This window comes from Stegostoma tigrinum, chromosome 49, assembly GCF_030684315.1.
Source record: "Stegostoma tigrinum isolate sSteTig4 chromosome 49, sSteTig4.hap1, whole genome shotgun sequence".
Lineage (NCBI taxonomy): Eukaryota > Metazoa > Chordata > Chondrichthyes > Orectolobiformes > Stegostomatidae > Stegostoma > Stegostoma tigrinum.
In genome coordinates this window covers 2,286,670-2,299,056 of record NC_081402.1, presented here as the reverse complement: position 1 = coordinate 2,299,056, position 12,387 = coordinate 2,286,670, and the positions used below count along the sequence as shown (strand labels likewise).

At 58.6% G+C, this 12,387-nt stretch overlaps 1 protein-coding gene across 2 annotated transcripts in view; it reads left to right on the top strand.

Annotated features, from left to right (window-relative positions):
- Positions 1 to 1,823: 1,823 nt before the first annotated feature.
- LOC125449975 (metabotropic glutamate receptor 6-like) overlaps positions 1,824 to 12,387 on the top strand; it is a 47,300-nt gene continuing 36,736 nt past the window's right edge. The window contains exons 1-4 of one of the 2 annotated variants that reach the window (XM_059643143.1): positions 1,824 to 3,319; positions 5,051 to 5,602; positions 8,579 to 8,795; positions 9,136 to 9,271. In XM_059643143.1, the coding sequence (XP_059499126.1) occupies positions 5,108 to 5,602; positions 8,579 to 8,795; positions 9,136 to 9,271 (848 nt within the window). In that variant the 5' untranslated portion in view covers positions 1,824 to 3,319; positions 5,051 to 5,107. Of the gene's footprint in view, positions 3,320 to 5,050; positions 5,603 to 8,578; positions 8,796 to 9,135; positions 9,272 to 12,387 lie in introns of those variants that run through there. The other variant, XM_059643144.1, reaches the window with a different exon arrangement.

The following is a 12,387-nucleotide window of genomic DNA, read 5'->3' as shown; positions in this document are numbered from 1 at the left end:
CAATCCCGGGGTGCAGGGCTCAATCCCAGAGTGCACAGTTCAATCCCGGGGTGCAGGGCTCAATCCCGGGGTGCAGGGCTCAATCCCGGGGTGCAGGGCTCAATCCCGGGGTGCAGGGCTCAATCCCAGAGTGCACAGTTCAATCCCAGGGTGCAGGGCTCAATCCCGGGGTGCAGGGGTCAATCCCAGAGTGCACGGGTCAATCCCAGAGTTCACAGTTCAATCCCGGGGTGCAGGGCTCAATCCCAGAGTGCACAGTTCAATCCCAGGGTGCAGGGCTCAATCCCGGGGTGCAGGGGTCAATCCCAGAGTGCACGGGTCAATCCCAGAGTTCACAGTTCAATCCCGGGGTGCAGGGCTCAATCCCGGGGTGCAGGACTCAATCCCAGAGTGCACAGTTCAATCCCAGGGTGCAGGGCTCAATCCCGGGGTGCAGGGGTCAATCCCAGAGTTCACAGTTCAATCCCGGGGTGCAGGGCTCAATCCCGGGGTGCAGGACTCAATCCCAGAGTGCACAGTTCAATCCCGGGGTGCAGGGCTCAATCCCGGGGTGCAGGGCTCAATCCCGGGGTGCAGGGCTCAATCCCGGGGTGCAGGGCTCAATCCAAGAGTGCAGGGCTCAATCCCGGGGAGCAGGGTTCAATCCCAGGGTGCAGGGCTCAATCCCGGGGAGCAGGGTTCAATCCCAGGGTGCAGGGCTCAATCCCGGGGAGCAGGGTTCAATCCCAAGGTGCAGGGTTCAATCCCAGGGTGCAGGGCTCAATCCCGGGGAGCAGGGTTCAATCCCAGGGTGCAGGGCTCAATCCCGGGGTGCAGGGCTCAATCCCGGGGAGCAGGATTCAATCCCGGGGAGCAGGGTTCAATCCCAGGGAGCAGGGTTCAATCCCGGGGTGCAAGGGTCAATCCCGGGGTGCAGGGGTCAATCCCAGGGACCAGTGGCTCTCTCATGATTGTTCTGAAAGAGCTGCTGTCACTCTGGGTCACTTTGAGGGAGCTGTGGCCTCCTGGGAGAGCTGTGGTCACTCTGGGTCACGTTGAGAGTGCTGTGGTCACTCTGGGAGATCTGTGGTTGCTCTAGGTCACTCTGGGAGTGCTGTGGTCACTCTGGGAGATCTGTGGTTGCTCTAGGTCACTCTGGGAGTGCTGTGGTCACTCTGGGAGAGCTGTAGCTACTATTGGTCACTCTGAGAGAGCTGTGGTCACTCTGGGTCACGTTGAGTGTGCTGTGGTCACTCTGGGAGATCTGTGGTTGCTCTAGGTCACTCTAGGAGAGCTGTGGTCACTCTGGGAGAGCTGCAGCCACTCTGGGTCACTCTGGGAGAGCTGCGGTCACTCTGGGTCACTCTGGGAGAGCTGTGGCCACTCTGGGTCACTCTGGGAAAGCCGTGGTCACTCTGGGAGAGCTGCAGTCACTCTGGGTCTCTCTGAGAGTGCTGTGGTCACTCTGGGAGAGCTGCAGTCACTCTGGGTCACTTGGGAGAGCTGTGGTCACTCTGGAGAGTGGTGGTGTGGGGACGATGGTGGCAGGAGGGCAGAGCTTGCTGTTGGCTCAGGATCCATGATGCGAGAGAGGAAGAGAGAGAGAGGGAGAGAGCAGGACCCTCGGATCCATGGAAAGACCTCCCGATCCCCATACCTGCCTGCCCTAAGGTAATGAGATTGGATTCTCACCGGTTTACCAACTGGACAGTGTGAGAGCCAGCTCTCTCCCAGAACAATTTTAATCCAGCCTTGCAGCCCCAGGCATCCAGCCAGGCTTTTAAAGGATTTAACTCTCTCTCTCTCTCTCTCTCTCTCTCTCTCTCTCTCTGTCACATCATCTCTCACGACTTGTTATCTCTCAGGTCCCAGCTTCATCTCAGAAACACTCCCAGCTCGGGCTGAGAAGTTTCCTTCACATTTCTACCGAATACAAGCTGAAAGGATTCTCTCTCTCTCCATCTCTCTCGGTCTCTCCAGCCCTCCCTCTAAATCTCTTTATCCCCCTGTCACCCCATCGCTCTGTCTGTCTCATTCTCACACTCTCTTGTATTCAGTCCATCCTCTCTCTCTCTCCCTCTCCATCCCTCCCTCTAAATCTCTTTATCTCTCTGTCGCTCTATCTCTCTGCCTGTCTCTCTCTCTCTCTCATTTTCTCCCTCTTTCTCTCCCTGTTTCCCTGTCTCAGTTTTATATATTTTAAATATATTTATTCTGTATTGCCTCTCGGTTGTACAGTCTCGTTATCGCTCCCTCTCAGTACTTATATTTATAGCATTCTCTCTTCCCTCCCTCTGTCTCTCACCATCTGTTTCTCTTCCCTTCCTCCCTCTCTCTGTCTCCTCTCTGTCCCTTGCAACCACCTTTCTTTCTCTCTCTCTCTCTCTCTCTCTGTCTCTCTCTTCCCTCGCCTTCTCTCTGCCTCTCTCCTCAATATTCCCCCTCTCTCTCCCCTGTCTCGCACTCTCTCCTTTGGGTCGCTCTCCTATCTCTCTCTCTCACTCCTCAGCCTCCCTCTCTTGCTCTCTTCCTCCGTCTCTCCCCTAGTTTTCTCTCCTTTCTTGTTCCCTCATTCTCCCTGTCTCTCTCTCTCTCTCTCTACACCCCCACTCTCTTCCACAGTCTGCCCGTCTCTCTCCCCATTTCTTCCTATAGCACATACATTCCTTCCATCGCTCTCCCTCGCTATACATATCAATAGTCTCTCTATCCCCTATCTTTGTCACACACTCTCTCAATCCCCTCACTATCCTACTGTCTCCGTCCCCTCTCTCTATCACACAGTCCCTCCGGGCCCTCTATCACACACTCTGTCCGTGCACCTCTCTATCACACACTCCCTCCGTGTCCCCTCTTTATCACACATGTGCCCTCCATCCCCTCTCTATATCAAGCACACTCTCTCCATCCCCTCTATCACACACTCCCTCCATCCCCTCTCTTTCTCTCTCTATATCACACATTCTCTATCTCTTCTCTCTCCCTATCTCGCTCCCTCTCTCTCCCTCTTCAACCCCCTCTTTTCTCATCACCCCAGCATTCTCTCCTTGCGCCCTCCCACCCCCTCAGCTACCCCGCCCCCCTCACCTTCCAGAATATCTGGAAGGTGTCGGTGAGGTATCGCTGATCCCTGCCACAGACATACCCTCTTCCCAAAACTGCCTTCCTCCCTGCTTTCCAGACCTGGATGGGGTACCCCGTCACCAGCCAGGGTCTGATATTCCCCCCGGGGGCAGACTTGGCACGGGGAAACAGCGAGACGCAGGGTGTCTGGGACTGAGGGAGTCAGCGGAAGTGGAACAGTGCTGTGCCCACTGGCCAGCGGAGCCAGGGCTCCTGGGTGAGTCAGCAGCTTTGTGGGGGCATGCGTGGGGGTTCGGGGTGTGAGTCGGGAGTTTCCGAGTCTCGGGTCGAGTGTCCCCAAGGGGTCTTAGGGAAAAGGGCCTGGACCCGGATTGTATCTGGGGATACCGTCTGAGAGTGTGTGTGTGTGTGTGTGTGTGTGTGTGTGTGTGTGTGTGTGTGTGTGTGTGTGTGTGAGAGTGTGTGTGTGTTTTTGTGTGTGTGAGAGAGTGTGTGTGTGAGAGTGTGTGTGAGAGAGTGAGAGTGTGTGTGAAAGAGAGAGTGTGCGTGAGAGAGAGTGTGAGTGTGCGTGAGAGAGAGTGTGAGTGTGCGTGAGAGAGAGTGTGAGTGTGTGTGAGTGTGAGAGAGTGTGTGTGAGTGTGAGAGAGTGTGTGTGAGTGTGAGAGAGTGTGTACATGAGAGAGAGGGAGAGTGTGTGTGAGAGACAGTGTGAGAGTGTGCGTGTGTCTGTGTGAGAGAGAGAGTGCGTGTGTGTGAGAGAGAGAGCGTGTGTGTGTGAGTGCGTGTGTGAGTGTGTGTGTGAGAGAGTGTGTGAGAGAGTGTGTGAGAGAGTGTGTGAGAGAGAGTGTGAGAGTGTGTGTGTGAGAGAGAGAGTGTGTGTGTGAGTGCGTGTGTGAGAGAGTGTGTGAGAGTGTGTGTGAGAGAGAGTGTGAGAGTGTGTGTGTGAGAGAGAGAGTGTGTGTGTGAGAGAGTCTGTGAGAGAGAGACTGTGTGTGAGAGAGACTGTGTGTGAGAGAGAGTCTGTGTGAGAGAGAGTGTGTGTGTGAGAGAGAGTGTGTGTGAGAGAGAGTCTGTGTGTGAGAGAGAGTCTGTGTGAGACAGTGGGTGTGAGAGAGAGCATGTGTGTGTGTGTGAGAGAGTGTATGAGTGACAGACTATGAGAGTAAGCGAGTGTGTATGTGAGACAGTGTACAGGTATGTGTGAGTGTGAGAGAGTGTGTGTGAGAGAGACAGTGTGTGCGTGAGAGACTGTGTGAGCGTGAGAGTATATGAGTGACAGACTATGAGAGTGAGTAAGTGTGTATGTGAGACAGTGTACAGGTATGTGTGAGTGTGTGTTTGTGTAGTGTGAGACAGTATGTGTGTGTGAGAGAGAGAGTGTGTCTGTGTGAGAGAGTGTATGAGTGACAGACTATGAGAGTATGCGAGTGTGTATGTGAAACAGTGTAGAGGTATGTGTGAGTGTATGTGTGTGAGAGCAAATCTGTGTGTGTGAGAGAGACTGTGTGTGAGCATGAGAGAGTATATGAGTGACAGACTGTGACAGTGAGTGTGTGTGTATGTGAGAGAGTGTACAGGTATGTGTGAGTGTGTGTGAGAGAGAGAGTGTGTGTGTGTGTGAGAGAGTGTACAGGTATGTGTGAGTGTGTGTGTGAGAGAGAGTGTGTGTGTGAGAGTGAGAGTGTGTGTGTGTGAGAGAGAGTGTACAGGTATGTGTGAGTGTGTGTGTGAGAGAGAGTGTGTGTGTGTGAGAGTGAGAGTGTGTGTGTGAGTGTGTACGGGTATGTGTGTGTGTGTGTGTGAGAGAGAGAGTGTGTGTGTTTGAGTGTATATGTGTGTAAGTAAGTGTGTATGCGAGTGTGAAAGAGAGTGTGAGTGTGAGGGTTACGTCCACAGGGTGGAGGGGTGGAGGTGCTATTGAACTACAGCAGGCAGCACTGACTTCTCTCTCTCTCTCTGTCTCTCTCGTCTGCTTGTGACGTTCCAGGCGTGTTTCGCAGCCCGACCCTGGGCTGGTACCTCAGCAAGGAGCCGCCAGAGGACCATGGGCCGTGGGAGCCTTCGGTCGCTGTTGCCCTTTTTGACGTTGGCGACGCTGTGGAGCCCAGTGCCCAGCGGTGCCCACCAGGGGAGCCAGCCGCGCTCCATCAGGATCGACGGCGACATCACCCTGGGGGGGCTGTTCCCCGTCCACGGGAAAGGTCCGGCCGGGATCCCATGTGGAGACATTAAGAAAGAGAAGGGTGTCCACAGGATGGAAGCCATGCTGTACGCCCTGGACCAGATTAATAGTGACCCCGAGATCCTGCCCAACATTACCCTGGGGGCCCGCATCCTGGACACCTGCTCCCGGGACATCTACGCTCTCGAACAGTCACTGACCTTTGTGCAGGCCCTCATCCAGAAGGACACCTCCGATATCCGGTGCTCCAATGGTGAGCCACCCATCATTCCCAAACCGGAGAGGGTCATTGGGGTCATCGGGGCATCGGCCAGCTCTGTCTCCATCATGGTCGCCAACATTCTCCGGCTCTTTGCGGTAAACTGACCCCTGACCCTAACCCTCGACCCTAACCCGAAACCCGACCCTAACCCTGACCCTAACCCCAAACCCGACGCTAACCCCAACCCTCACCCCGACTCTAACCCTAACCCTGACCCCAACCCTAACCCTAACCCTAACCCCAACCCCGACCCTACTCCCAGCTCGAACTCCAACCCTAACCCTGACCCTAACACTAACCCCAACCCCAACCCCTACCCCGACCCCGACTCTAACCCTAACCCCAACATTAACACTAACCCTAACCCTGACCCTGACCCCAACCCCAACCCCAACCCTAACCCCAACCCCAACCCCAACCCCAACCCCGACCCCTACCCCGACCCCGACTCTAACTCTAACCCCAACATTAACACTAACTCTAACCCTAACCCTGACCCTAACCCCAACCCCAACCCTAACCCTAACCCTAACCCTGACCCTAACACTAACCCCAACCCCGACCCTAACACTAACCCTAACCCCAACCCCAACCCCAACCCCTACCCCTACCCCGACCCCGACTCTAACCCTAACCCCAACATTAACACTAACACTAACCCTAACCCCGACCCTAACCTTAACTCCGACCCTAACCCCAACCCCAACCCCAACCCTAACCCTAACCCTAACCCCAACCCTAACCCTAACACTAACCCCAACCCCAACCCTAACCCCAACCCCGGCCCTACCCTAGACTCTAACCCCAACCCTAACTCTAACCCCAACCTTAACCCTAACTCTAACCCCGACCCCAACCCCAACCCTAACCCTAACACTAACCCCAACCCCAACCCTAACCCTAACCCCGGCCCTACCCTAGACTCTAACCCCAACCCTAACTCTAACCCCAACCCTAACCCTAACACTAACCCCAACCCCAACCCCAACCCCAACCCTAACCCTAACCCCGGCCCTACCCTAGACTCTAACCCCAACCCTAACCCTAACTCTAACCCCAGCCCTAACCCCAACCCTAACCCTAACTCTAACCCCGACCCCAACCCCAACCCTAATCCCAACCCCGACCCCAACCCCAACATTAAAACTAACTCTAACCCTAACCCTAACACTAACACTCACCCTAACCCCGACCCTAACTCTGACCTCAACCCTAACCCTGTCCCTAATCGTGACCCTAACCCCAACCCCAATCCTAACCCTCACCCTCACTCTAACCCCAACCCCGACCCGAACTCTAACCCTACCCCTGACTCTAACGCCAACACCAATCCTAACCCTCACTCCAACCCCAACCCCGACCCGAACTCTAACCCTACCCCTGACTCTAACCCCAACCCCAACCGCAATCCTAACCCTGACCCTGACTCTAACTGTCCCTAACCTGAACCCTGACCCTAACCCCGACCCTGACCCGAACACTAACCCCAACCCCAACCCTGACCCTACCCCCGACTCTAACCCCAACCCTAACTCTAACTCTAACCCCGACCCTAACCCTAACCATGACCCCAACCTCAACCCTGATCCTAAGTCTGACCTCGACTCTAACCCTGTACTTAACCGTGACCCTAACCACAACACCAGTCCTAACTCTCACCCTAACCCCAACCCCGACCCTTACTCTAACCCTGACCCTAACCCTAACCCTGACCCTAACCCCAACCCTCAACCTAACTCCCAACCTGGCCATAACCCTAACCTCGACCCACACCCTGACCCTAACGTTAAACGCTAATGCCAACCCCAACCCTCACGCTGTTACCCTAAATCTAACTGTAACCCAAACCCTAAACCTATACTAATCCTCTGGCTCTTTGCAGTAGAGTGACCTCCATCTAAATCCCGGGGCCTACCCGAACCCAATAACTCTGAACCCTAACTCTACCCGAGACCCTAGGGAGGGTCCAAGGTAGGGAGAGAGCGCCAACCCTCCAACAGCACCCACTCCCTCAGCACTGACCCTCCAACAGCACCCACTCCCTCAGCACTGACCCTCCAACAGCGTCCGCTCCCTCGGCACTGACCCTCCGACAGCGCCCGCTCCCTCGGCGCTGACCTTCCGACAGCGCCCGCTCTCTCGGCGCTGACCTTCCGACAGCGCCCGCTCTCTCGGCACTGACCCTCCGACAGCGCCCGCTCTCTCGGCGCTGACCTTCCGACAGCGCCCGCTCTCTCGGCGCTGACCCTCCGAAAGCGCCCGCTCCCTCGGCGCTGACCGTCCGACAGCGCCCACTCTCTGAGCACTGACCCTCCAACAGCACCCTCTCCCTCAGCCCCAACCCTCCAACAGCGTCCGCTCCCTCGGCACTGACCCTCCGACAGCGCCCGCTCTCTCGGCACTGACCCTCCGACAGCGCCCGCTCTCTCGGCGCTGACCTTCCGACAGCGCCCGCTCTCTCGGCGCTGACCCTCCGAAAGCGCCCGCTCCCTCGGCGCTGACCGTCCGACAGCGCCCACTCTCTGAGCACTGACCCTCCAACAGCACCCTCTCCCTCAGCACTGACCCTCCAACAGCGTCCGCTCCCTCGGCACTGACCCTCCGACAGCGCCCGCTCCCTCGGCGCTGACCCTCCGACAGCGCCCGCTCCCTCGGTGCTGACCCTCCGACAGCGCCCACTCTCTCAGCACTGACCCTCCAACAGCACCCTCTCCCTCAGCCCCAACCCTCCAACAGCGCCCGCTCCCTCAGCGCTGACCCTCTGACACCGCCTGCTCCCTCAGCACTGACCCTCCGACAGCGTCCGCTCCCTCAGTCCCAACCCTCCGACAGCGCCCGCTCCCTCAGCGCTGACCCTCCGACAACGCTCGTCCCTCAGCACTGACCCTCCGATAGCAACCCGCTCCCTCAGCTCTGAGCCTCCGACAGTGCCCGCTCCCTCAGCGCTGACCCTCCGACAACGCCCGCTCCCTCAGCACTGACCCTCCGACAGCACCCGCTCCCTCAGCACTGACCGTCCGAGATTCCCTCAGCTCGACTGGAGGGTGACTCCCTGTCCCTCTCCGTCGCAGATCCCTCAGATTAGTTACGCCTCGACTGCCCCCGAGCTCAGCGACAACAACAGGTATGACTATTTCTCCCGGGTGGTGCCCCCCGACTCCTACCAGGCCCAGGCCATGGTGGACATCGTCAAAGCTCTGGGCTGGAACTACGTCTCGACCATCGCGTCGGAGGGCAACTACGGCGAGAGCGGCGTCGAGGCCTTCTCCCAGATCTCCAGGGAGGCCGGTAAGTTCCTGGTAGACAACTCCTAACCGTGCGTTCGAATCCCACTTTGGTTTTAGGATTAAACAATGCCCTGGGAGCCATTGGATTGACATGACGCCTTGAGGAGGGTTTGCCCTGTGTCCTGAGGCCTAGTTGGCGCTCGGAAGGCTCTTGAAAGTAGGCCCTCAGATGGACTCAAGATGGCCGCCGCTGCCCGCACAGGGCTGAAGACAACATTATTCTTTATCGTCCATTTTTTTTAACTGCGTTTCTCTTTCTTCTTCCCCCACCACCCCAACCCAACTACCCCCCCCCACCCGACCTCTCTTGGGGCACCCTCCGCCCTCCTACCCCCCTTCAGGTGGGGTCTGTATCGCCCAGTCTCTGAAAATCCCCCGGGAGCCCAAACCCGGAGAGTTTGAGAAAATCGTCCACCGACTGATGGAGACGCCCAACGCCCGAGGGATCATCATCTTCGCCAACGAGGACGACATCCTGTGAGCGCGGGGACCGCTGCCTGTCACCACCCCACCCCACCCCACCCCACCCCAACCCCCCAACACCCCGAGGGACGCCACTCAGGCCCTCCGTCCAAACCCAGCCCACTCCGAGTCCCGGCCTGGCCCGAGCAGTCCACATCCCGTCCGCCGATCGCGTCCCGTCCCACCGCCATTCCCGTTCCCCACCTCAGCTACCCTCACCCCCGCCTCAACTACCCACTCCCTCCCCTACCCCACCACCCTCACACCCCCCACCTCCCTACCCTCACACCCCCCCACCCCAACTACACTCACCCCCCCACCCCAACTACACACACCCCCCCACCCCAACTACACTCACCCCCCCACCCCAACTACACACATCCCCCCACCCCAACTACACTCACCCCCCCACCCCAACTACACACATCCCCCCACCCCAACTACACTCACCCCCCCACCCCAACTACACACATCCCCCCCACCCCAACTACACTCACCCCCCCACCCCAACTACACTCACCCCCCCCACCCCAACTACACTCACCCCCCCACCCCAACTACACACATCCCCCCACCCCAACTACACTCACCCCCCCACCCCAACTACACACATCCCCCCCACCCCAACTACACTCACCCCCCCACCCCAACTACACTCACCCCCCCCACCCCAACTACACTCACCCCCCCCACCCCAACTACACACACCCCCCCACCCCAACTACACTCACCCCCCCACCCCAACTACACACATCCCCCCACCCCAACTACACTCACCCCCCCACCCCAACTACACACATCCCCCCCACCCCAACTACACTCACCCCCCCACCCCAACTACACTCACCCCCCCACCCCAACTACACTCACCCCCCACCCCAATTACACTCACCCCCCACCCCAATTACACTCACCCCCCACCCCAACTACACTCACCCCCCACCCCAACTACACACATCCCCCCACCCCAACTACACTCACCCCCCCACCCCAACTACACTCACCCCCCCCACCCCAACTACACACATCCCCCCACCCCAACTACACTCACCCCCCCACCCCAATTACACTCACCCCCCACCCCAACTACACTCACCCCCCACCCCAACTACACACATCCCCCCACCCCAACTACACTCACCCCCCCCACCCCAACTACACTCACCCCCCACCCCAATTACACTCACCCCCCACCCCAACTACACTCACCCCCCCACCCCAACTACACACATCCCCCCACCCCAACTACACTCACCCCCCCCACCCCAACTACACTCACCCCCCCACCCCAACTACACTCACCCCCCACCCCAATTACACTCACCCCCCACCCCAATTACACTCACCCCCCACCCCAACTACACTCACCCCCCCACCCCAACTACACTCACCCCCCCCACCCCAACTACACTCACCCCCCCACCCCAACTACACTCACCCCCCCACCCCAACTACACACACCCCCCCCACCCCAACTACACACACCCCCCCCACCCCAACTACACTCACCCCCCCACCCCAACTACACTCACCCCCCCACCCCAACTACACTCACCCCCCACCCCAACTACACTCACCCCCCCACCCCAACTACACTCACCCCCCACCCCAACTACACTCACCCCCCCACCCCAACTACACTCACCCCCCCACCCCAATTACACTCACCCCCCACCCCAACTACACTCACCCCCCCACCCCAACTACACTCACCCCCCCACCCCAACTACACTCACCCCCCACCCCAACTACACTCACCCCCCCACCCCAACTACACTCACCCCCCCACCCCAACTACACACACCCCCCCCACCCCAACTACACACACCCCCCCCACCCCAACTACACACACCCCCCCCACCCCAACTACACTCACCCCCCCACCCCAACTACACACACCCCCCCCACCCCAACTACACTCACCCCCCCACCCCAACTACACTCACCCCCCACCCCAACTACACTCACCCCCCCACCCCAACTACACTCACCCCCCACCCCAACTACACTCACCCCCCCACCCCAATTACACTCACCCCCCACCCCAACTACACACACCCCCCACCCCAACTACACTCACCCCCCCACCCCAACTACACTCACCCCCCCACCCCAACTACACTCACCCCCCACCCCAACTACACTCACCCCCCCACCCCAACTACACTCACCCCCCCACCCCAACTACACTCACCCCCCACCCCAACTACACTCACCCCCCCCACCCCAACTACACACACCCCCCACCCCAACTACACTCACCCCCCCACCCCAACTACACTCACCCCCCCACCCCAACTACACACCCCCCCAACTACACACCCCCCCAACTACACTCACCCCCCCAACTACACACACCCCCAGCTCAACTACCCACTCCCTCCCCTACCCCACCACCCTCAGACCCCCCCACCCCAACTACCCTCCCTACCCTCACCCCCGCCTCAATTACCCACTCCCTCCCCTACCTCTCCACCCTCACACCCCTCACTTCAACTACCCTCCCTACCCTCAACAACCCTTACCCCCACCTTAACAACTCTCACCCCCACCTCAATTACCCTCAACCCCCAGCTACCCTCCTCACCTCAACTACCCTCACCCCCACCTCAGCTACCCACTCCCTCCCTCACCTCAACTACCCTCACCCCCACCTCAGCTACCCACTCCCTCCCTCACCTCAACTACCCTCACCCCCACCTCAATGATCCTCCCCCCACTTCAACCACACTCACACCCCCAAATACCCTCAACAGACACCCCAACTACTCTCACCCCCACTCCCAACTACCCTCACACCCCCAACTACCTTCCTCACCTTAACTACCCTCACCCTCCCTCACCTCAACTGCCTTCACAGCCTCAACTACCCTCACCCCACCTCAACTGCCCTCACACTCCCCCAATTCAACCCCCTCCCCACCCCAAAACCCTCCCTCACCTCAATTTCCCTCCCTCACCTCAACTACCCTCCCTCACCTCAACTACCCTCGCCCCTCCCACCTCAACCACACTCACCTCATTGCCTCCCTTCTCCCACTTCAACTTCCTTCCACTCCCCCACCTAAACTATCCTCATCCTCCCACAACTAACCCCCACCTCAACTAACCCTCACCTCAACTAACCCCCA